The sequence below is a fragment of the Mirounga angustirostris genome, unplaced genomic scaffold, assembly GCF_029215605.1.
Source record: "Mirounga angustirostris isolate CCGP_5_RB_7025 unplaced genomic scaffold, mMirAng1.0.hap1 SCAF_11, whole genome shotgun sequence".
Taxonomy (NCBI): domain Eukaryota; kingdom Metazoa; phylum Chordata; class Mammalia; order Carnivora; family Phocidae; genus Mirounga; species Mirounga angustirostris.
The window spans coordinates 33,157,168-33,183,538 of NW_026991719.1; the positions used below are offsets into that span (position 1 = coordinate 33,157,168).

Consider the following 26,371-nt stretch of genomic DNA (forward strand, 5'->3'; position numbering starts at 1 on the left):
TATTTATTTATTTGAGACAGAGAGAATGAGAGACAGAGAGCATGAGAGGGAGGAGGGTCAGAGGGAGAAGCAGACTCCCTGCCGAGCAGGGAGCCCGATGCGGGACTCGATCCCGGGACTCCAGGATCATGACCTGAGCCAAAGGCAGTCGCTTAACCAACTGAGCCACCCAGGCGCCCGTCTTTTACCTCTTCTTGAAGTACAATCTTTAGACCTTCCTTTAGTGAAACTCTGTTGACAATAGATCATTTCAGTTTTTAATTTGCTGAAAATTTTTTTATTTCATCTTCATTCCTGAGCAGTGGTTTTCTGTATATACAATTTTAGGTTGGTAGTTATTTCCTCTCAGTACTTTGAGGATATCATTGACTGGATGGATTCCGGATTTCATTATTACTATTGAAAGTCAACTATCTTTCTAATTGTCATTTCTTTGTATGTAATTTGGGGGAATTTTTCCTCCCTACCTATTTGTAAGATGTTCTCTTTTTCTGGAGTGTTCTGCCATTTTACCATAATGTGTCTAGGGATTTCTTTTTCAGTTTTTGTGTTTGGAAAAGAAGAAAAGAGTATAGACTATCATCTATATAAGGCCAGAGTCCTTGTTTCTCTTAGTTACATCTTTATTCCTAGCCTTAGCAGAAGACCTAATACGTAGTAGGAATGCAATAAATATTTGATAGGTAATGAGTAAATTTATAAGTAATTCTAATTAGTTTCCTTATGAACAATAGGAAGGAAACTTCTGTTGTATCTCAGCATATCTAATAAACATGTTTTATCTCAGATTTTTCCAGTAGCTCATAGTCTTCTATGAGCTACTGGAGTCTTCATAGTCAGGAAATGAATGTTTTGGTCATTTTCTTTTTTTTTTTTAGGGTAAGATTACATATTTTCCCTCTATAAATCTAAGGAGAACTTAATTTTACATTTAAATGAGCTTCCAAGTGAAAGTTTGAAGTCCCAGGAGTTTGACCTTAAAAAAAAAATTAGGACCTAGAAAACTCTGAATACTAAATAATCATTAATGACAAATAATGAGTGTAACTCACTTAGTTTCAGTCAAACTCATTCTTCAGCATATGATCTAGAGGAAACACCAAATATATTCCAAGCCTTGTATTTTTCAAATATTAAGTTGATGTGACAGAGAGGGATATAAATTGTATGGTGGGTATCATGTTTATTTTCTTTACTCTTTCACCACCCTTTATTCCTGTCACTCTACCCCTAGGGTCCATGTGTGGATGTGTGCATGCACACATGTGCATAATCATAGCCCATCATATGAATTAAAGCCTTGTTATAGCTGGCAACTATGTGTTCTTTTCTGGCAGTTTAGCCAAATGTAAAGAGTATGAGCTTTCAGTATAAATCCTGTTTCTGTCGTAATACCTTTATACCTTTGGCAAGTTATTAAACCCTTGTGAGCTTTGGTTTCCTCATCTGAAAGAGACAATAAGAATAACTACTTCATGACTTAGAGTGAGGATTAGAGACCTGCATTAAGCGCCTAGCACATTCCTTGGTACACGCTATACACTCACTAGGTATTGGCTCCCCATTCTTCCTACAAGACTCACAGCTACCTCAAGGATCAGAGAATGTGGCAAAGGCACGATCCCAAGAGATTGTTCTGATGTTGTTCAGAACTCTGAAATGACAAATGACTCAGGTGCACATCTGAGTTGAGCAAATACAAGGATTATCGTGATTGTTTCTACAAGGATAGTAAGAGGTAATGACTAACAATTCTGGGAAGATCTTATTTGTGTTTGGTGTTGGCAGCAGCTCTAGGCATATATGGTAAAGATGATATGGAGGACCATTTCCTGGGGCATGTAGACAGGTGGTGGCCCACTTCCCCTGTCACATATGAAACTGCTGTTGGTATGCTATCCAGCCCCCCCCGCCCCCCGTATCCCAGAAAGATTAAAAAAAAAAGCAGAAGTGAGATTTTGGTAGGCCACTCTTGGGTCATTTTTAATCTCTGATCTATATTATTTCCCTTGTTTTTTCTTTTTGTGTAAACCCTGTCCTGTTGCAGACATTGGCAAACTCTTAAAAACTAAAATTCCAGAGAGTAAATATTGTAGACTTTGAAGGCCATGTGGTCTCTGCTAAAAATACTCAACTCTGCATTTATAGTAGAAGAACAGCCAGAGATAATACGTAAACACATGAGCATGGCTATATTTCAATAAAACTTTACTTACAGATGCTGGATTTTGAATAGAAGTCATATAATTTTCATATGCCATGAAATATTGCTCTTTTGATTTTTTTCCCCAACCACTAAAAAATGTAAAAACCACTCCTAGCTCCCAGACCATACAAAACATGTAGTGGGGTGAATTTTGCCCATACACCATTGTTTGCCAACCTCTGCCCTATTGGTCTCCTGAATTTTCTGTATTTATTTTCTCACAACCTGTGCACATCATACCCTTGATATGTTGAATATTAAATATATGTCTATGTTTGAGTATTGTTTTCCTTTTCTCTTGCCATCATAACAAATTTAGCAGCTTCAAACAGTGCAAATATATTATCGCCCGGTTCTGTAGCTCAGAAACCTGGGTTGGCGGGGTCTGTTTCCCTAGTCAAGGTTCACAAGGCTGAAATCAAGGTGTTGGCTGGCTGTACTCCCGTTGGAAGGCTTTGCAAAGATTTGGCTTCCAGGCTCACTTTGGTAGACAGAATCTGATTCCTTATGGTTGTAGGAATGAGGCTTCTGAATCCTTGTTTGCTGTTAGCTAAGAGCCAGCCTTAGCTCCAAGAATCCTTTCTCTCTGGTCCTTGCCTATTGATGGCTATATCTCAGAGCCTTCTTAGTGTGTCAGATCTTTCTCACATTTGGAATCTGACTTCCCGTTCTGTAGCATTGAAGCATCGCAGATCTGACTTCCTCCTCCTCTTCCTGATTTTAAGGTCTCCGTGATTACTTTGGGTCCACCTAGATCATCTAGGACAGCCTCTCTATTTTAAGGTCAGCTTATTAGTAACTTTAATTCCATTAGCAAAGTGCAATCAGCAGTACCAAGCATTTGGTGGAATAATGAAGGGACAGGAACTTTGAAGAGACCTCTTTTAGAATTCAGAATAGCACGATTACCACCTCTATTTCCAACATAAGTAATGATACATGTCTGTGGAGCACTTGAGATGTATCCAGAAATAATTTAACCCATTCAAGCATTTTGTTTTGGTACATTAGATCTTAGATTTGATATATTCCATAAGTATTTGGATGTAGTTTGTAGCTAATCCAGTAGCCCTTGCTTCTCAACAGATGACCCAGCCACTTGGGAGCAAATCTGAGATATACATGCTATAGGCTTTCCTTTCAGTGAATAATTTGCTCCAAGGGTAACATTTTCACTTTTTTTCCCCCACTTGTGGAACTGTGTTTCATATATAATTTAATTTTTTGTCTTTTATATTTAGAAGTAGCATTTCAGAGTAATTGCTGGTGGGGAACATATTGACATATTTTTCTGGGGTGGTTTTTTGAAATTTAGGATCCAGTTACTAATTTCTAAGTCCACTTAGTTGCTGAATCACATGTATATGATTCTTAGGGCTAGAAATCTCTAGTTGATTCTCAGCTGCTTTTCTTCAGCCACCACATCTGACTTGTCACCAATCTTGCTGTTTCGCAGTGGCCCAAGAATCTATGTTTCTTTTCACCCCTTGCCCCCATCCCTGATATACATCTTCATCATCTCCTATTCTATCTATTGCAATAACTTCCTAATTGGCCTGCCTCTGGTTTCTCCTTTGTCCATATAATGCTCCAGAGATTATATCATCCAGCCTGAGCTTTAGAAAAACTGAGAGTTCATTCTAGCTCCTTAACATGACATTCAAAGATTTCCATTTTATGACCCAATCCTACCTTTCAACCTCTTTTCCATTACAGTCCTCTGTAGACAGTGGTAGTTGAACACCACTGTACCAACACTTCTATAAGCCATGTTCAGAGAATGAGAAATAGGCCTGTGCAACTGGGATAAAGGGTTTGTGTAGTCATTGCAAGCAGGGTGTTTAAAAATGGGCATGGTTGTTCAAAGATCCTTCTTTTCCACCTTCAACGTTCAGTTGATTATGAAATCCAGGCAAGCCCTTCTAATTTCTATATTTTTAATTTATCTCTACTTCCTGTATTTTTAATTTATCTCTTCATTTCCCCAGCATGGGTCTTGTCATCTCTCTTCTGGACTATTGCCATGGCCAAACCTGTCTCTTTGTTCCATTTGCTCTTTACTCGAAGCCGGTCGTCATATTACATCAAGGTATCATTCTAAAACAGAGTCTAATTTTGGCCCTTTTGTAATTCAAAACCTTCATTCTTTCCCCATTGTTTCCACTGAAGAGTAGTTGCCCACTAATGCAGTGGTTAAGAACTTGAGCCCTAGGGCGCCTGGGTGGCTCAGTTGGTTAAGCGACTGCCTTCGGCTCAGGTCATGATCCTGGAGTCCCTGGATCGAGTCCCGCATCGGGCTCCCTGCTCGGCAGGGAGTCTGCTTCTCCCTCTGACCCTCCTCCCTCTCATGCTCTCTGTCTCTCATTCTCTCTGTCTCAAATAAATAAATAAAATCTTTAAAAAAAAAAAAAAAAAAAGAACTTGAGCCCTAGACCAGACTGGTTGGGATGGGATCCTGGCTCTATCACTTACCAGCTCTGTGATATGAGACATGTCATTCTCTTGCTCTAAGTGTCAATTTCCTCATCTATCAAATGAGCATAATAATGTTTACACAGGGTTGTTATGTGGATAAAAATATGTGAAGTATGAAGAGCAATTAGCAAGTAACTGGTATATAGTATATATTCAAGTAATAGGTAACCATTATAATCATCATAAAATACTGGAGACATTGAGATAGACTCTATAAATGACTGGCTATTTTTTACTCAACTAGGGATTTTTGAGAGTTAATTATTTGGCTAAATAACTGAATTTCAGTGCTCTCCCCTTTTCCCTTGAGCAGACAGCTAAGGATCGTAACTGGTGAGTGGTTTTTTGAAGAAAAGGCAAAGCGTTTCAAGCAAGTCAATGTTCTGGGCACTGATGTAGTCCGACAGTCCATCTTAAGAAGAAGTCCAGGTAATTAAAGCAATGATTTGGTTTCAAAACTGTCTTACTCTTCATTTTGGTGGGCTCCATAATTTCCCTATATATGTTGCAAATGAACATAGTTGAATTTCCTGAATCCCTTAGGTCATTTCAAAACTCAGTAGAATGCAATCTAAGTCAGCAATTCATTCAAGGAAGAGGAAGTCAGTAGAAAATAAAATCCACAGTGATTTTCCATATATCTGACACACTAAGATTTTCAAAGGAGGCATTTATCTTCATCACAGATAGTTCTTTCCCTGAATGCATTTCCAGTATTTTACTAGACATTTAAGAAAGTAACATAAAACAGATGAATTAAATGATTCACATTGTGAAAGCAATCCTTGATTTTTCAACACGAATGTATTTCAATAAAATTGCTTTTAAACGTTCCTTTTACTAACCCAGTGGTTTTCAACCAAGCGATGATACTGTGTCCCATGCCCTCCTCCCTCAAGCCAGGGGAGCATTTAGAAACGCAACAACCAAATTGCAATGCCTGAACAGCATTTAGTGGGCAGGAGCCGGAGTGCTAAATGGCCTGAATCGCTCAGGACCTTTTCACTCAATACTGTCACCCAAAGCAAGTAACACCCCCCCTTGAGCCTGCTATTTGGTGCATTCAAACGACAGTTTAATTGGTTAAATATCGAGGGAAACTTGTGTTTAGGAGCCCGTTTCTCACGTAGAGCGTAGTAAAGGTGGGGCAAGCATCTTCTGGCCTGTTCCTAGGGCGCCTCATCTTTCATATCCAGAGACAAATGCCCTTGTTTTTAAGTCCGGAAGGTGGAGCTGGGAGGCTTGGGACTGATTCCAGTGTCACTTTTGGGTGTGGCCCTAGCAAGGAAGGGCTTTCCCACATGGGTAAGATCAGGTCTGATGCCATAGGGGGACAGAATGGAGTAGAGTTAGAATGAAGCAGTTAGTTCTGGCTGCTTTCCCCACTCAAACCTCAGCACCTTTTGGAATGTAGACTCCCTCAAGTCATGAGGTATAGACACAGTGGCTCACCGTCACAGGGAATCTGGTTTATGCACTCAGAATTTGGGTATTATTAGAATCCCGTCTCTAGGGATTTCGAGTTCTCATGAACCCAGGCTCCTCCGCCCTAAAAATATCTGTAGAGGGATGATGTATCCTTCCTCCATCACCATCATCCCTAAAAAGCTTATCTCAGCAAACCTCCCACCGATGAGTCCTGATCTTCGTCTTCCTTTAACTCCGGAACACTCAGCAGATTAGAAATAACTGTGTGACTAGGAGTCGGGATGGGAATGTCATTGCCAATTATTATAGACTTCTTTGTCCCGTGCTAATGTAGGAAAGTGAATGAAGAATAGAAAATTGCTCTCATTTCTGGCCATTTTGTATGGAACTTTGTCTTCTGATTGTTTTTAATGAGGAACTGAAGAAACACAAAGTCAAGAGCAACCCCGCTGGGACCCAGAAAAGACAGACACTTCACCTTCTGCTGGGCAAAAGGCCGGTCGTAACGGACCCAGAAGAAAAGGGTAAGACACACCTTTTCCAAGGGAATAGTTGACCTTTATTCCGGAAACCTCTGAAATGAAGACTCCATAGTTTTTCAAGTTGGATGTCACTTCAGTGACCCAGAGAAGGTCAACATAACTGACCAAGGCAACATTCTCCTGTCATTTCCCTCAGGAAATGCAGTTTTACTTACTTTTGGTCTTAAATAATTAAAGGTCCCCTTGGACCTGAACCTGTAAAAGTTTTTATTTCATTTGACATATCTGGTCTCGCACTGAATGGCTCTCATTGCTTCAAGGTAGAAGCTTTCATGTCAGGGCCAGTCTTGTCTATAAAGATGTGACAACTGGCTTGGTTGTAGAATGTCACCACCCTCCCTCAACCTGAGTGCTGATATAGGGAATATCCAAATGAAAGATTTATTAATTGGGCTTAAAACTTAATGTCCCCTGTTTAAAATGTGAGCTTCCTTAAGGAAGAAATCATGCTTGGCTACCTCAGTAACTTAATTAAGAAAAGACTCGTCTCAAGTACAAAGAATCAGAATGTGAGGCGCAGAGGGAAGCAAGATTCAGGGAAGCACTAGGAACCTGGGAGCACTGGGGCTTCCTCAAGGGAGGAAAGAGGCCCCCAGAGTGCAGGCGGAAAGGACCAAAAGGCCAACTTCTGCTTTCCAGCTCTGCATTTTTCAGCTCTTGATTTCTCAGGCAACTGTTGGTCTGTTCTGTGGCTTAGGTAGTGAGGATTCTAATATCCACCAAGTCACTGCATGATTCTTTCTAGGTAGCATTGCTTTGTTCTCTCAGCAGGAAGTAGTGTGAGAGTGCTAGTACTTGAGCCTTTCTCTGGCTCTAGAGAAAGTCTGATTTGGTTTGGTTTTTGTTTTTGTTCTTAGAATCGTGAACTGTGAGTGGGAGTGAAGCCTAAATATTCTGTAACTCAGACACTCATGACTAACTGTGTCTTCATTAATTAGCAGAGATGAATGTGAGAGAGAGCCTGGAGTGACTGACCATGCATCCCACGTGTCGGTCCTTCCTCCCAGGTTGAATCCATTTGTCACCCTTCAGAGCTCCCACAAGGCCTTGTGCCTGTGTATCACTCATTACTTTGTAGTCTGACGCCACACCCCCGCTCCCCAGCCCCAGCACACACTTAACTATGAGCTCCCTTAGTGCTGGACTTGTGGCTTTGTTTTTTCTTTCTTTCTTTTCGTGCTACAGCCTCCGACATGGTGCCTGGCTCATCGAAAATAATCAGTGGCTTGATTGAGCAAGCCACTCAGAACCCACAAGTGCTTGTAGGAGCTGTAATTTGCAGACCCTAGCCCAGGCTTCACTGCGTAGGTCACAGAATGATGACCTTGGAGCCAGGAGACAAGAAGTAACCCACCAGCACAATGAATTGTATACACTCTGAATTAAAAACAGTCACAGCACTGGGCTGCAGCCTGCGGGAACTCAAAACTGAGATCTGATGGATCTGTCTTCAATGACTATAACAGCTAGTTGGGTAGAAAAGGTTCACGCCTGGAAAGTTAATGTGTATAGAAGAAGTTCGGGAAAGTGTAAGATGACAATATGAGCTACCCGAAAGCCTTTCTAAATGAAGATGAGGTGCTAATTCACTGTAAGAGAGATCATACGGCAATAAATAAGTAAATCTTACATAAGGGGCTCAGATAATCAGTGTTGGGAAGTCACAGAGGCCATTGGGAAAGACATCAAATTGTAAGTGTGACTAGATGGGGACCTTGAAAGATGGGCAGGGGTCCAGGATAGCAAAAGGTGGGAAAGAGTGATTCCACATGGAAGAAACAGCTTAAGTAGAAGAATAGGTGTGGGGTCATGTGCAAGGAGGTTCTGAGAGCAGCACAGATGGAAATTATATTAAGTGCTGTTCTCACCAAAAAATGTAATTTTCCAGTTAGATTGAAGCTTCTGACACTTTGACAAGACACTCTTGATAGATCTTTGAAACAGAGACGTCTTGGCAGCTTCTATTAAGATTGTCCCTGTACCTTTGGAATACATTTTTCCCCCTAGAAAACTAGAATATAAGGTAAATGAACTGCCTTCTCCCAATGCTGTCACAACAAGAATATAGCTTTGGTTCTTTACTAAAGCATATTTCAAAACCTCCATGTTTTGGGCACTCAGTAGCCTGGATCGTGACTCAGATCTCAGTTCCTGAAAAGCTATTTTTGTTCAAGTTCTAAATAATTTAGTAAAATGGCAACAGAGTCGGATTTCATCCTACATGAGACACTCCATTGTTCAAACTTCACTCCCACGGGGAGAAATGTCATGAAAGATAGAAAGATGGTTTCCACCACCTGGGTTTAGTCATTCATTCCGCAAGAATTGATTGGGTTCTCCTGTGTGCCAGGCATCACTCTCAGCTCAGGGGAGCTGGTAGGAAACCAGCAGGGCAGAGTTGTTGTTCTCATGGAGCTGTAGTCTAATCAGTGGCCACCTCAGTTTGTCCCAGAAGATCATTTTAGCTCCCCTCTCTAAGCAAGGGGAGTTCAGTCTCCCTATTCTTAGCATCCCTGAATACAGGCTCAACCCAGGCGATGTTTCTCCATTCTCAGGTGACAGTGGGGAGTTCCAAAGCTGATGGTCCTTTCCCTAGCGGGGATAGAGGCCTGGTCTACCGGCAAGTGGTATGGCCTTGGGAGAATATGATAATGGCCTCTACCCTCAGCCTTGACAGCATACTGCAGAGGCACTGGGAACTCCCCAGAACCTCTCAGCCCCAAGGCCGCTTTATTGAAGAATTATTTACTGTTGAGAATATTAGAAATGGTATTCCTTTTTTTTTTTTTTTTAAGAATTCTTGAAAGGATATTTTAAAATGTCTTTTCTCTTATTTTACCTTTTAAGTATAGACCTATTTATATAATTTCAGATTTCTTCTGAGCAAGTTCAGATCAGCAACCAGAGGAGAAATCATAACTCCAAAAACGGAAAGTGGGCGGAGCTACAGCTTGGACTTAGACAGCCAAAACTTTCGGAGTTTAAAGTCAGTCCCTGGTTCGGACAGGTAAGGCACATACAGATTGGATAATGGTAGAGCTTGAGAAGAAGGTTGATGTATTTCCATTCAAACAGTGCTTCTAGGTACCTGTAAAATATTGATGGGTATTAAAGAGGGCACGCATTGAATGGAGCACTGGGTGTTATATGCAAACAGTGAATCATGGAACACTACATCAAAAACTAATGATGTGATGTATGGTGATTAACATAACATAATAAAATAAAAATTAAAAAAAATATTACCTCTTGGAGAACTCCCAACATAATATGAAAAGACAGGAGGGTATTTTTTCAATTGAAATGGAAAGCACTTACCCTTCTGGAATTAGAGCTATCAGAATCATCTGTGTAACCTGTAGGGATGAGACTTGATGTTTTGGGACTTAGGGCTGCGGTGTGAATGGAGGTGTACAGGGAAAATAAATTCTTCTCATTGATTTCTTGATCTTCTTTCTGCTTAAGGTCTGAAAAAGCTCGGAGCGTGTATCTCCTTGCAGCTTTTAAAAAAATTATTAATTTCATCACTTGAATTGCCCCAGAGAATTTCCATAAATTCCACTTCTTTCTAGTTCCACCTCGTCTAACTCGTCCACAATGGGGCCAAGTGAGAATTGCCTATGCACAGAGTTATCACCTTGTCAAGAAAAGCAAAAAGAAAGGGTAGCCAAGAGCATAGTCATTTCATATCAGGCTGGATTTTCTTTATCCTGTTGGGGCATAAGTCAAGGCTTATTTTTGCGATGAATGTATTATCAAAGGCCATGAGGAGAAAAAAGATCTACCCTCATGTTTCACTGGTTTGTCCAAATGTTGACTCCCTTTTGTTTTCTTGGAGCTGCAGTAATTCTGCAAAGCCAAGGAGTGAAGCCTCCTCAGGTTATGCAAGCAGAATTGAATTCTCCTCTGTAATTTATTTTAGAATATGGAACACCAAATCCCCCTAGAGAGGACTCTTTTTTGACTATTCATTTTTTTCCCCATGGTGACTCTCCATACCTGCTGCTTTTTTCTCTATAGCGTTGCTGCAAAGTATTGCACTTTATGTAAAACCACACAGAAAAAAAATAAGGAAGTAGAAAATAAATCATTTATCACCCACTATCGAAAGATCGTCACTATATTCAGTATTTTTTCAAATTTTCAAGAATATAGGTATACTTCCTTTATGATAAAAAAAAAATTCAAGGGTGCCTGGGTGGCTCAGTTGGTTGGGCGACTGCCTTCGGCTCAGGTCATGATCCTGGAGTCCCGGGATCGAGTCCCACATCGGGCTCCCTGTTCGGCAGGGAGTCTGCTTCTCCCTCTGACCCTCCCCCCTCTCATGTGCTCTCTCTCTCTCTCTCAAATAAATAAATAAATAAAATCTTAAAAAAAAAAAATTCAAACCCTGGTTGCTTTTGTCCTTGAAATAGTTTCCTTTGACTGACCTTGGGGTAGCCACATGCCAAGTTCCACAGAATCTTTCTATAAAAGTCTCATTTTTGGTTTTGGTTGTTGTTGAACTCCTGACTCTCAGACAGTGTTCCAAATTATTTAGAGATGATAAGCAACTAGTTTAGTGTTGCTATCTTTGCCCAGCCTCTTGGGGACTCCATGGATGAGCCATGTTGGCAAAGACTTCAAGCTAGCTCTTCAGAGGGGCAATATATATAAAAAGAGGAAAGATAGAATTCTTGTAAAAATTTTTTTAAAAATCTCCTGACCCAACCAACAGGTTATTCCATTTTCAATTAATTAGTCTTCAGGTCACTCAACAGGAATAAGGGGCATGCTCTCTAGTATCACAGTGCTTTTGCTGTTCTTCCAGAATCCACCTGCCTGGGTTTATTTCTCGTGTGTTATCTACTGCTGGGTGTAAATAATCATTAAGTTATAAAGCCATATGGACCTGTTCCACCAAACACTGGTGTATTGACCCAGGATTTTCTTGTTCTTGTTGTAAACTGAAAGGAGGCAAAGTAGCCTTGATCTTTTAAATCGTAAGTACCTGAAATGGTTTCTAGATCAGAATGTAGTAGTCAGAGATGCTTTGGCTTAAGCATGCCAAGAACAATGTTTTCCCATTAAGAAAGAGGAGGAAAAAAAGCTGTTTGGGAGATCAGTAGAGCAAAATGTTCTTTTCCTAGAACGTGCATTTATCAAAGTGATGACTCATTAATGGACTGCCACAGTGAGATGAGTTACAGCATCCCAAAATTATTCCTTAGAAAGTTGGGCAGGAAGTAGCCCATCTTTTCTCAACTCTCATCACCAAAAGACATTAGCTCCTTTTTGTTTGCTTGAAGCTGTAGTAATTCCGCAAAGCCAGTAAAACTGGCAGGCTTTCTTTTCTCCTTAGGTTTTGCAAGCAAAACTGCATTCTCTCCCGTAACTCCTTTTCGAATATGGAACACCAATTTCCCTAAAGAGATTCTAAAACCCAGTCTCTTTTGTCTAGTACCTGAGCCAGCTTAGCAATGAATTCCCCTTTCTCCTCCACAATGCCTATTTCTTCATGGTTCATTGCTCTTTTTCTGGGGCAGCGGGCCTTGGGCATTCTTGTTTAAAACTCCTGTCATACCAGAGTGGAAATGATGTTTTACCAGATGCCTGGTTGACTTTCTTTTTAGGAGTTGGAAAGCAGGGGGCAAGTATGAATGGGTTAGGCAAGGCCCAGCAGCCTCCCAGAAGAACATGGCAAATGGCTCTTCCCTTGTTGCTAGGGACTTGACAGATGAGGCAGAGGAGATGTTTTGTTAAAGGAATATGCACATAAGCTATAGTTAATAACAAAATGCCCTCAGGGCAGTGATACCTAATCCCTTTTACATGGTGATGAGTTGTCAGTGTGGTCTGATTTGTGAGATATCTACCTGAAGTCCTGCTCACCCAGAAACAAACCCTCAGACAAGGATTCATTAAGTGACTGGTTTATTACTAAAATGATTCCAGGAGAAACCAGTACAGGAGGAATGGAAGCAGAATAAAGAAGGGAAAGAACCCAAGCAATGCGCTATCTCAGGTGAGGCCTGAATGTGAAAACTCAGCTTGATCCTGCAAGGAATTCTGGATTATAGAGAGTGTCTCTGAGTTTTTCCATTTTGAGGAGCTGGACCATTGCCCTCCTCTACCAATTAGTCATTGACTGTGGATTCCTTTGGATAGGGTTTCCAGATTTAGGGAATAAAGATACAGGATGGATGCCCAGGTAAATCTGAATTTGAAAAGTTGACATCCGGAGAGCCTGGGTGGCTCAGTCGGTTCAGCGTCTGCCTTCAGCTCAGGTCATGATCCCAGGGTCCTGGGATCGAGCCCCCGAGCCCTGCATCAGGCTCCCTGCTCGGCGGGGAGCCTGCTTCTCCCTCTCCTTCTGCCTGCTGCTCTGCCTGCTTGTGCGCACTCTCTCTCTCTGTCAAATAAATAAATAAAATCTTTAAAAAATAAGTAAGTAAATAAGTTGACCCCTGTGAAATATTATTTTCATTTATATACTGAATATTAGTATATTTTTATACTAAAAAGTATTCATTGTTTATCTGAAATTCAAATTTAACTGGGAGTTCTGTATTTTATTTGACAACTCTAACCATGAGTGTCAGGCGAGACCCACTCCAAAGCATATCTAGGCCCCTGTGCTAAAGGGCAAATCTTTGAAGGCCATAGGTGCAAGTCATTAGCGGGAAAGCACTCCGAAGCTGGACATGGGCATGCAGAGCTGGTACGAGTGATCTGACCGGATCTGGGGGGACATCAACAATGTTCCCTAAAAAAATAAAGGAAAAATGGAACTTTGAAGTTAAAATTCACTCTGTTCAGTAAAAAATGGATGAAGGATGATGCTGTTTCTTAGCAGCATTTCTGTCATCACATTGGAGAATATGGCAAGCATATCAGATTCACAAGAGTGTTTACTTAGACTGTGACCATATCAGTGGGAGTAACATGAGGTCTGGAGTTGCCATACATGTCTTCAGCTAGAAACTTCTATTTATACCTCACATCATCCCTTTTTACTCATCCTTTGCCCACCATACACACCTACCTTGATTTGGGTTCCCCCAGGACAGACCCTGAAATAAGGATTCAAGAGCAGGTGATTTATTTAGGATGTGGTCTTGGAAACCCAAGGGGCATGGGGAAGTGATCCAGGGAAGGAAAGGAAGCCAAAAAGAGGGTGTCATTAAGCCAGTTACCTCTGTGGGCAACCAGAGCTCAACCTCAGTGGACAACTGTCGGAAACCGTGTACAACACACCTCAGAATTATCCAGTCATGAGACTGGGAATCCGGGGTATGTATACACCAGCTCCCTGTTAATCACTGGTTGAGGACTAATTCTAGGGCACCAACTCTCTGGCACTTGGGACTTGTTCTGCACACAGGCACTCCATGCTCTGGTGATGCAAAAAAGTCTTCGGGCATAGGGTTGTGGGTGTTCCCAGTAAACAGGATTCTGCGGGTAGAGATGAGGGCTGAGGGGAAACAGGTGGGGGCGCTGCTCTCTGCTGCAGCATCCCTCCCAAACCACTCTCGTCCCTCCTCCAAAGGTGCAGTTTGTTAGACCACCAGTTGCTCCACCCCTGATTTCTGTTTACTTTATAGACGTGTGACTTTCCTTTTTATACTGACAGTAATGTTAGGAGTTAGAGAGACTTGGTAGTTCAGCCAGACTCCTGATGTTATACTTTGGTTGGATCACAGCTGGGTTCTTGACTTGCCTCATTCTTGTGGTCAAATGATTGTAAGCCCAAAGACACCTCCTTGCTATCTTATCTGTTTCTCCAGTCTTTTCCCAAAGATTCACTGCCCCAACGTGTTCTGTTTCAATGAACTAAACTTAACACATTTCTCTCCTCCAGTATAATAATTCTTTTTCACTCAAGGTGTCTTGTGTGATATGTACTTTCTCAGGGTCACTAAGATACAATAATGGCCTTTCTTCTTCACTGAAGAGTAGAGGTATATGACTTGCTCATCTATGAATTTTATTTATACAGATAAATTCAACATATGATTCTATCCACATTATTGACTTAGTACTGTATTCCAAATGGTAATTAAATGTGGAAGTGTTTAGACCATGATACCATTCTACCCCTTCACGAACTTCTCAAACTTTGTCAGGGAAGATTGGGACAACCAAATAATTTCAAGACAATATTGTATCATGTTAAAAAGATGTTCTGTGGCTATGGAAAAACCAGAGAGAGGCGTTTATCCTTTCAGAGGATTCAGGGAAGCTTCATGGAGATGACCTCTAAGCAGTTTTAAGGGACAAGGAGGACTTGGCCAGGTGAACAAAGAATGAAACAGAGGAACAGAACACAAGGAACAAGCAGGGGGAGGAGCAGAGCGAGAGGGAGAAGGACAAGCAGACTCCCCACTGAGCATGGAGCCCGATGTGGCGCTCAATCCCAGGACCCTGGGATCATGATCTGAGCCGAAGGCAGACGCTTAACGAGCAGGGGGAGTGGGAGAGGGAGAAGCAGACCTCCTGCTGAGCGCGGAACCCCATGCGGGGCTCGATCCCAGGACCCTGGGATCATGACCTGAGCCGAAGGCAGACGCTTAACGACTGAGCCACCCAGGCACCCTATTTTTGTTTTTCTGACTGACTTATTTCACTGAGCATTATACCCTCTAGGTCCATCTCTGTTGTCACAAATGACAAGATCTCATTCTTTTTTATGGCTGAATAATATCCCATTGTGTACATACCACATCTTTTTTATCCATTCATCTATCAGTGGTCATTGGGGCTGCTTCCATGTCTTGGCTATTGTAAATAATGCTGCAGTACATATAAGGGTGCATATGTCTTTTTGAATTAGTGTTTTTATTTTCTTTGGGTAAATACCCAGTAGTGGAATTACTGAATCATACGGTAGTTCAGCTTTTAATTTTTTGAGGAGCCTCCATACTGTTTTCCACGGTGGCTGCACCTATTTACATTTCACCAATAGTGCACGAGGGTTCCCTTTTCTCCACATCCTCACCAACTCTTGCTATTTCTTGTCTTTTTGATTCTAGCAGTTCTGACAGATCTGAGGTGAGATCTCATTGTGGTTTTGATTTGCATTTCTCTGAGGATGAGTGATGGTGAGCATCTTTTCATGTGTCTGTTGACCATCTGTATGTCTTCTTTGTGAAGATGTCTATTCAGGTCCTCTGCCCAAAAAGTAGCTCTTTCTTAATTGACCTTTACACTTCTTGAATTTAGACTTGAGGAAGGCTTTATCCTCTTCCTATTTAAGTGGTAAAGATGTATGTATTTCATGTCATGTTTTATATAACATCTAAAAGATTTGGCATCCAAATATTTATGATATTCTGCTTCATTAGGCTAAATCTTTTTTAGTCTAACAAACTGAAACAACCAGCTGAGAGGAAAATATTTTTGAGAAGCTCACAGTAAATATCAGGGACAAATGTGAAATTATATGTCATTTTTGAGATAATGATTCCGGCAACAATTTCCAGTAGCTGACTTATAGTCATAAGAATTTTTTTCTTATTACAGGATAGCTTTTTGAATGTCATCACCACAATTAATCAACTTCTGCCAGAGCTTCTACATAAGTAGGACTTTTGGTTCCAGCAAAGCTGATCCATGATGCGGACTTTTTCAAAACCACCTGGGTCAAGGAGAACCTTTAGGACAGGCACAAGCAGTATATCTACCTGAGTCCCTTTGGATCATAACTTCTTGGCTCATTTCTGAGAGATTCATGTCTATCCTTTCTTTTTTTCAAGGAGATTTTACCTAAAATAGTAGGGAGAGAGATTTTTGTGGTAACATTGTTCTGAGAGTAGAGAACCTACTGTCATAGCACGGCATTACTGGGTAGGTCTCTAAAACCTTTCTACGTAGGACTTCTGAGATAAGCAAAATCACTTGGATGGTTTAACTGTTGACAAGTGTAGAAGTGTAGCCCCTGAGGGAGGAGGGCTCAGGAAATTTACCAAGGAGCTTATAATTTCAAATTATATCAATTTATTTAATCACAAAACTTTACATTCTCTTGTGATCAGAATTAAGACACAATCCTAGACCCCTCCTAAGCAATCTACAGTTAATTCAGAGTGCCATCTCTAGAAGAAGAAGCCAGAGACTGCTACCTAGGGGCGCCTGGGTGGCTCAGTCAGTTAAGTGTCTGCCTTTGGCTCAGTTCATGATCCTGGGGTCCTGGGATCGAGTCCCACATCGGGCTCCCTGCTCAGCAGGGAGTCTGCTTCTCCCTCTGACCCTCCCCCTTCTCATGCTTTCTCTTTCTCTCAAATAAAGAAATGAAACAAAGAATGCTACCCAGAGATTTTTAGTTCTCTTAATCAGATTCCAAGAAACTAACTCCCAGCTCTCTGATCCTTGGATTATTTTCTGCAAGATAGTGCCTTCTATCAATGTAGAACCTGCCTGGTTGTATCAATTTGATCCTAGTGAAATGCTGAGTAAGCATTATGAGCAACTGGAATGAGCACAAGCTTTGGGTAAGCAGGCAGGTCTCAGTTTTTATCGTGACTTTACTACATACTAACTGTGTGAGAGCGTGTTGTGTGTGGACACAGACACATGTGTGAATTTATGGAATAATTGCTGAACCTCTCCAAGACTCAGTTTTCTCATCTTTAAGACTATTGGTATTTTTTAACAGGGAATTTGGAGAATGGAGAGTGTCAAACGCCTAGAAAATACTCAGTAAATGTAGCTTCTGTTTGCACAATTATGGAGGGTGGTGGTAGCTAGTCGTATCAGGGCATATTTGATTTGATTTCAGTGGCTTCTCTGGCGCACAGTCTTGAAAAACTTATGAGCTGTAGTTGATAGCTGTGTGATCAATGCCAGTTCTTTCTCCTGCCAGATTTGTCTTCCAGTAATGTCATGTGCACAGTCAGACATTCTTTAAAAAAAAAAAACACCCTTTCTCTGTTCTTTTGCGTATCTTTTGATTGGCTCGACTGTAAGTTCTAATCACTATTAACTATCATTGTGAGGCTTTAAACAGTAAAATGTTTATTATCATAGATGCACTTATAACTTATTAAATAGTAAATAAAAGAGGGAAATTCACAAAGCCTTCTATTTTACCACTTAGTGTATTTTGTACTCACCAAGGATAAAGAATAAAATAGAAAAAACACTTCTTTTAAACTCTACTTTATCGACACTTACTTATGAAACTCCATGTAATGAGAAAATTGTGTTCACCTCAAGGACAGGAGCTATTTTTTTTATTAATCATTATTGAATGGGATTGAATCAGTGTTAGCAAACAAAGTGAGCCAAGCCCATTTACCAAATGTCATTATTTTTATGCCACATTTATTAAATGTGCACCATGAGTCAGGCACTGAAACAACACAGAGAAATACAACATAATTTCCACTCTTTGATTAAACATGTACTGAGTGCTTCCTTTGTACCAAGGCAATATGAAGGTAGTGGAGTTATCATGGTAAATATGAACTCTGTCCCCAGGGAGTTTAGGTTGAAAAGAAGCACCAAGGCCCACATATGTGGATCAGGTGGGGAGCCAAATAAGACATCCTGTAGTCAAGGACTACACAGTTTGGCAAAGACTGTAAGTCAATAAGAATTGAGCAGAGCAGAGGTTGACAAGGCTTGCAAATGTCAGGAAAGTCCTGATGGCGGAGGCTGGACTTCAGCTGGGCCCTGAAAGGTGGCGAAGATTTGGATAAACAGGGAGTGGCAAATAGAGCATATCAGGGGGAGAGAACGTGAGCAAAAGCCTTAGAGGTAGATGCAGAAGCAGGAACCACGAGTGTAGTGAGTTGAGAGGACAGCAAGGACCCTGTCCGGGCTGAGAGAATGCTGGTGAAGAGTGGGAAATAAAGGTGGAAAGGTAGGGCCAAGCTCAATTACAAAAACCCTGGAGTCAGACAGATGGGGTTGAACCTAGTGAGTCTTCGAGGAAGAAAGCGACATGGTAGCTGCTCACCTTGTTAAAGTCAGAATATTCTTTCTCTCATTTAGGGGAAGCAGTGGTTCATCAGATCTGAATGACCAGGAAGCTGGCCCCGCAACCCTGAAGAGTAGCCGGAGCAGCGGTGTGACCCCCGTCACTCAGAGGTCACCAGCCCCAAGCACATACAGTGTGACCTCAGTCAGCATTAGAGTAAGTACCCAAATGGGAAAGGACCCCCAGCTTCTGAGGCTTGACCTCACCATGAATCATGGCCTGGTTGGGTTTGAGTTCTCTGTATCTCGAAGCGTGCTGTTTATGCTATTTAGTTGTAGAAATGTCTTTATCAGGACTGAACCTCCTACATCCTTAGCTCCTGGTGGGAAGCCAGAAGTGTGAAGCAAAGGGAAGGAGCAGGTTCAAAGGTGGTGGTTATATGGTTTAAACAAAGCAGAAATCATGTTTAGAAGTCTCCGCTTTTGATCCTCCATGTTATTTGTCAAGTTATTCAGAAGTTGACTGTACTAGACATTTTCCAGACTGATTTAAATCGGGAAAAGTAGAGTCTTGAAATTTTTTAATAGTTTTTCGTTCTATAAAACTGCTAAAAATCAGGATCAACACGTAACGAAGACTTAAATTGCATTATACATAAAATATATATGAATGTGGAAGTTGTCCTTTTGAACGAATGAGCATCTAGATATTTTGGTTAAGCAGGAAACTCCATACATGTAGCTGACATCTATATTTAAGAAATCTTGGTCCTAGTCAGGCAAAGATTGTAGTAAGTGAAAGATGTCGCCATGCAGGAGTCTGTAGCAAGGTGCCCCTTCGGGCAGGGACAGCATCGATATTCAGCAGGTACACATACAGGGAAGGCTGTTCCAATTACTTATGGCTGGCCTCCATCTTCAATGGTTAGTGCCCTTGTTCAACCAGCGTCTAAAATATTTTTAATGCCCCCGGAGAAACAGCCAGCGCTAAGACTCTGAAGTGGGAACATGCCTGGTATGTTCAAGGAAGAACAAGAAGGCCAGTATGGCTGTTGTGAGTGAATAGAGGGAGGAGGACTAGGAAGTGAGCTCAGAGAGGTAACAGGACCAGACTACTATATGCATTTTGACATTTAGTTGGAATAAGGTGAGGACAGTTGGAGGGTTTTGAGCAGGTGTGGCTTTTCTTTTTTGTCATTTTTTGGTCTTTTTTTTTTGTTTTTCTGTTTTTATTAAGTTTTTTTTTTAAACTCCAGTATAGTTAACATACAGTGTAATATTAGTTTCAGGTGTACAAGACAGTGATTCAACAATTCTAATCATCACCCAGTGCTCATCATGATAAGTGTACTCCTTAATCCAAAATATATAAAGAACTTATACAACTCAATAGCCAAAAACCAAAAAATCCAATTGAAAAATGGGCAGAGGATGTGGCTTCTCTTTACACGGGACCTGGGGGCTGTGCTGAGAAGCATTTGTAGGGGAAACAGTGGAGAAGCCGGGAGGCCAGTTAGGATGCCATTGTCTTTTTTTTTTTTTTTTTTAAGATTTTATTTATTTGAGACAGAGAGAATGAGAGAGAGAGAGGACATGAGAGGGGGGAGGGTCAGAGGGAGAAGCAGACTCCCTGCTGAGCAGGGAGCCCGATGCGGGACTCGATCCCGGGACTCCAGGATCATGACCTGAGCCAAAGGCAGTCGCTCAACCAACTGAGCCACCCAGGCACCCAGGAGGCCATTGTCTTACTGCAGGTGAGAAACTAGGCTTTGGAACAAGGAGATAGAAGGGGAGGTTGTGAATGCTGTGCACTGTTGGTGGGAGTGCAAATTGGTACAACCATTGTGGAAAACATTATGGAGGTTTCTCAAAAAAATTAAGCGTAGAACTACCATATGATCCAGTAATTCCACTACTGGGTGTCTACCCAAAGAAAACCAAAACACTAAATTCAAGAAGATTTCTGCACCCCTATGTATATTGTATCATTATTTACAATAGCCAAGATATGGAAGCGACCCCAATGTCCACTGATAGATGAATGGATAAAGAAGATGTGGTATGTATACACACCCACCCACACACACACACACACACACACACACTGGAATATTGCTTAGCCATAAAAAAGAATGAGATCATAGCACTTGTGACAACACTAGATGGACTTAGAGGGTATTATGCTAAGGGAAGTAAGTCAGACAGAGAAAGACAAATACCATATAACTTCACTTACATGTGGAATATAAAAGTCAAAATAAGTGAACAAACTGGGACAAAACCAGAAACAGACTCATGTATATTAGAGAACAGAGGGGTGGTTGCCAGAGGAGAGGGGAATGAGGGGATGGGTGAAATAGATGAAGGGGGTTAAGACATACAAACTTCCAGTTATAAAATAAATAAGTCATGGAGATGAAAAGTAAAGGATAGGGAATAGAGTCAATAATATTGTAATAACATTGTATGCTGACAGATGGTGACCACACTTATTGTGGTGAGCATTGCATACTGTATACAATTGTTGAATCACTGTGTTATCTACCTGAAACTAATATTCTATGTGAACTTCAATAAAACTAGTCAATATCTAAATACTGAATATAAAAACTAAATACTTATTTAAAATATCAACTCTTCCTATAATGCAACTTCAGAAAAATAAATCACGAACTTAAAAAAAAAGCAGAGGCTATGAGCAGATTCTATATAAATATTTTTAAGGAAAAGCCAAAAGGCATTCAGACAGATTGAATAATAATAGAAGATTTCTTTCAATACTTATATAGTCTGAATTGTACTTGCTGATAAGGTAAAAGGCATAATTAAAATTTCATAAATATTTATACCAAGCTCAGCAAGTGGTACTGTTCAATAGCCAGAAAAGTGCATGGATAGTTGATGATTACCCTTACTTCTTGGCAACCTAACAAGGAATGATATTCAAAATATTTAGTAACTGATATGGCTGAGGCACTGAGCAATCAGCCGGACTCTGGCCCAAGGCTGGGGCAGTATCCTGGGGGCCCTTCTATGCCATGTGTTAACCTGGATTGTGGATCATGGTCTTCTGTTAAATGGGGGTAGAGGAGGTAGGGGGTGGTTGAGGAAACAGGACGTTGAGAGTGGGGATAAACATAGGACCAAACAGAGTACTAAGCTTGAGTATTACTCTGGGGATGTGAAGCTAGCCAGATTCTTATATAGAGTTCATGTAAGATTGGAAGTACTTATATCATCTTTCTTGCCAACCATGTAGTAGAACACACACAATTTTGTGAATGAAGAATTATTTTGAACTTTTGTGCTACTTAACAAACCTCTTGGTACAGATTTTATAGAGCAATTATTGATAGTAAGCTTTAGAGTTATATGGACTCCTGATGAGGATCCCCCCCAAATGTCAACTAGCTCCTAAAGAGAAATACAACACAAATATGGTTATACTGAAGTATATTCATATGGGAGCCTTTTAAAGTAAATTACAGTCATTATAATGGTTTTTTTTTTTCATTTTTACTTTGTGAGAAGGAACATGGTTTTGAAAATTCCGTGGATTTGGCTGCCATTGAAAGCACGTACGAGGACCTCCCAAAGAGTCATCGCAGAAACGTTTCTGGTACACCTTCCATCGCAGTGTCTGAGATCTCCCTCTCCTCAGGTAGGTATTTACAGCATGATTACTCTTTTTTTTTTTTAATATTGAATCCCTTTTTCTTTTTTTTTTTTTTTCAAGATTTTATTTATTTATTTGAGACAGAGAGAATGAGAGAGAGAGAGCACATGAGAGGGGGGAGGGTCAGAGGCAGAAGCAGGCTCCCCGCCGAGCAGGGAGCCCGATGCGGAACTCGATCCCGGGACTCCAGGATCATGACCTGAGCCGAAGGCAGTCGCCCAACCAACTGAGCCACCCAGGCGCCCGTCTTTTTTTTTTTTTTTTAATGACTAAATCATTTGAAATTAACTGCCTTGTGTGACATTAAATGAATGTTTCATGTTTTAGAAAATAACCGTTTGTTCTTTGACCCATCATGTACGCCCGTTCCATAAGAACAGCTTAAATGTGGACCCAGGTAATGAATGCCCTGAGCCTCTTGCATTCATGCAAAATCCATTTATTAAGTGTATACACTTGTCAGTCATCACCACCACTTTTCAGAGCTATACCAAACGTCAGTACAGGAGTGTAGGAAATATAATTGGTTCATTTGATGGAAAGATACAGGTGCTTTCCCAGAATTCAAGGAAATGATAGTTCATTTGACATGGTGGTCATAAATGCCCTATATCTAGACATTAATTATCCTGTGGTTTAAATAAAAAGTTATTTGCAAACAGCATTAAGGTATTAATAACAACCCTTTTCGTTTGTATGGTACATTCAAATACGGTATATCATTTCACTTCTTCATCACAACAGCCCTGGGAAGCAGGTATTATTTGTGTTGTAATTTTATTACCTATAAATAAGAAAATTCTTTAGAGAAATTTGCCATAGTTATGAAGCTTATGTCCCCTGCATCGAATTAAAATCATGACAAAATCCTCAACAAGAGAAAAGTAACTTACCTAATGATATTTGCATAAAGCTGAGGCTGTATTCTGTATGCTGAGTTGGGGAGTCTTTCTGGTCAGGAAACTCCCAAAGCATTTTCTAAATATATGTAGTTATTGTTGCATTTTGTTCAGGATGACAAGATTGGTTCTCCCGTTAAAAGAAAAATTTTAAACTAATATAGAAGCCCACCTCATAGATCGTTTTGCTACTACTTCTAGTCAACAGCTCCTGTTTATTGAGTACATACTCTGTGTCAGGCACTGTCCTAAGTACTTCTGCATTATTTAATTTACCATTTCAAACTCAAGTATGTGATTGCTCTCTTTAATCTTTCTCATTATAAGCAACTATATCTCAGTAGGACTTGATATAGAACTGTTCTGTGTAAGTAACCTGTGTCTTAGTAAGTTGTCCACAGCATGACTGAGTTGTGCATTGTTCTTCAAATTGTTTTTAAAAGCAAGATGTTCCTCTGATGAAAGAATGTTCTGGTGCCCAAAGAAATAGAACTTCTTCTCAGTTTACCTATAGCCGCTCCCTTTTCGTATGAAAGAAAGTTGCTATATCATTTAATAGCATTTTATGTCAGATATGAAAACACAGTGAATTCTCTAAGTATATAAATCAAGAATGATTCACGCTTTATTTTTTTCTATGGGCTCATTATATTTTAAGGCCCCATTCAATGAGAGTTTTTCAGTCTATGAGAAAAACAGGAAACTTAGTTTAAAAATTTGCATTTTACAATAGAACATTTAGCTTCCTTTAATCAAAGATGAAATGAACACATCACTGTTGGTAATGCAATTCAAGAAAATTTCAAAACACTAAGAAAAAAGAGAAGCACGTTAGTATAAACAGCATGAAGTTATTAACTCTGACTGTTGCCTTCATGACACCCTATGCCCTGTGCCTAGAAAGAATGGGAATAAAGATAAAACATTTGCAATGAAAACTGAAATCTTCTAACAAAATAAACTGATTCATATCTCTCCTCTCTTCATTCCTCCAGACCGGAGTCGATCTGAGTTAGATCTGACTGGGTCCTTTCCAGAAGACTTAGAGAATACTGCAAACATAAGAAGCAAGTCTGTCCCTGGGGCTTTAGACAAAGACTTGGTAAGTTGGATGTGGAAGAAAGTCTAATGATCATGAGGAAAGGGCACAGTCTTGTTCCAAACCTTTCCACGTTTAGATGAGAATAAAGTAAAGATACAGGATAATCCATTCCTATTAGTCTTCACATTCAATATATAAAAACAACTAAAGAATGACTTAGAAAAGCTAACTGGTAATCAGGATAATGAGTGAAGATTTTCACTAAAAAAAAAATACCTGTTGGGAATTTCAGTTCCTGGCTTAACATCATTTAATCTAAACCTGGAAAGTGAAAGATCCCAACATTTCCTAAACCAAATATTACTAGACTTAGCTGACTGTATAGCTTATATGAACATTTCTATGTCTGAAGTTACCCCTAATAAACTACCTTCTTAACAAACTAAATTATGTGAAAATTAATGTTTATGTGAACTCATTTATGAAATTAGAAGGTTGAGTTAGATTATTTTTAAGGTTCCTCCCAGTTCTAATATCTTGATTCTGATTTCTGTAATTGCTATAATGCAATTTGAACTCCTTAGAAGAAAGATATAACACACATGTTAAATGACATTAATGTAATTTCCCTAAGCAAGCCAGGAAACTTAGTTCTAAAACTCAATGTTATTTACTAGAGTAAAGAAACCTGGGAAGTATTTTTTAAATCCACCACAGAAAGCAGGGGTGGGGGAGGGCTATAAGATCGAATGGTTTCAAAGCTTACTTCTGTTCAACCTTTAAAGAACAGCTAATTCCAATGTTATTAAACTGTTCCTGAGAACTCAATAACTGACATTAAAAATGCACTAGAGGGAATCAACAGCAAATTAGAATATGCAGAAGAATAAATCAACAATCTGGAAGACAGGGTAATGGAAAGCAATCAAGCTGAACAGCAAAAAGAAAAAAGAATAATACAAAATGATAATAAATAGCTTATGGGAACTCAGCACTATCATTAAGCATAATAACATTTACATTATAGGGATCCCAGAAGAAAAAGAGAGAAAAGGGGGCAGGAAACTTATTTAAAGAAATAATAGCTGAAAGCTTACCCAATCTGGGCAAGGAAACACACAACCAAATACAAAAGGCAGAGTCTCCAATAAAATCAACCCAAGGAAGTCCACATCAAGACACATAATAATTAAAATGGCAAAAAATAGTGATAAAGACAGAATTTTAAAAGCAGCAAGAGAAAATACTTAAATACAAGGGAAACACCATGAGTCTATCACCTGAGTTTTTATCAGAAACTTTCCAGGTCAGAAGGAAGTGGCATATATTCAAAGTGCTGAAAGGAAAAAAAAAAAACTACAACCAAGAATACCTAGCAGAGTTATTCAGAATTGAAAAAGAGAGAGTTTCCTAGATAAGCAAAAGTTAAAGGACTTCAACACTAAAACTGTATCAGGAAAAAATAGAAGATTTGAATAGACCATTTAGTGGCAATGAAATTGAATCAGTAATCAAAAAACTCCCAACAAACAAAAGTCCAGGACTAGATGGTTTCACAGGTGAATTCTAACAAATATTTAAAGAAGAGTTCATACCTATTCATCTCAAAATTTCCAAAAAATAGAAGAGGAGGAAAACTTTCAGATTCATTCTGTAAGGCCAGCATTATGCTGATATCAAAACTAGATAAAGACATGATGAAGAAATAAAACTGTAGGCCAATATCTCTGCTGAACATAGATGCAGAAATCCTCAATAAAATATTAGTAAACTGAATCCAACAATACATTTAAAAAATCATCTGCGGGGTGCCTGGGTGGCTCAGTCTTTAAGCGTCTGCTTTCAGCTCAGGTCATGATCCCAGGGTCCTGGGATGGAGCCCCGCATCGGGCTCCCTCCTGGGCAGGAAGCCTGCTTCTCCCTCTCCCGCTCCCCCTGCTTGTGTTCCCTCTCTTGCTGTCTCTCTCTGTGTCAAATAAATAAGTAAAATATTTAAAAAATAAAATAAAAATCTTTTGCCACCATCAAGTGGGATTTATTCCAGGAATGCAAGGGTGGTTCAGTATTCACAAATCAATGAACATGATACATCACATTTACAAGAGAAGGGAAAAAAATATGATCATCTCAGTAGATGCAGAAAAAGCATTTGACAAAGTACAATATCCATTCATAATAAAAACTCTGAACTAAGGGGGGTTAGAG

The 26,371-nt window shown here is 40.1% G+C and overlaps 1 protein-coding gene across 1 annotated transcript in view; it reads left to right on the forward strand.

Annotated features, from left to right (window-relative positions):
- The window catches only part of SYTL5 (synaptotagmin like 5), a 105,140-nt gene that overhangs the window by 39,763 nt on the left and 39,006 nt on the right, over nucleotides 1-26,371 (forward strand). The window contains exons 3-8 of the mRNA XM_045870240.1: nucleotides 4,995-5,110; nucleotides 6,525-6,633; nucleotides 9,524-9,658; nucleotides 18,625-18,766; nucleotides 22,081-22,210; nucleotides 24,120-24,226. Of these exons, the coding sequence (XP_045726196.1) occupies nucleotides 4,995-5,110; nucleotides 6,525-6,633; nucleotides 9,524-9,658; nucleotides 18,625-18,766; nucleotides 22,081-22,210; nucleotides 24,120-24,226 (739 nt within the window). The remainder of the gene's footprint in view (nucleotides 1-4,994; nucleotides 5,111-6,524; nucleotides 6,634-9,523; nucleotides 9,659-18,624; nucleotides 18,767-22,080; nucleotides 22,211-24,119; nucleotides 24,227-26,371) is intronic.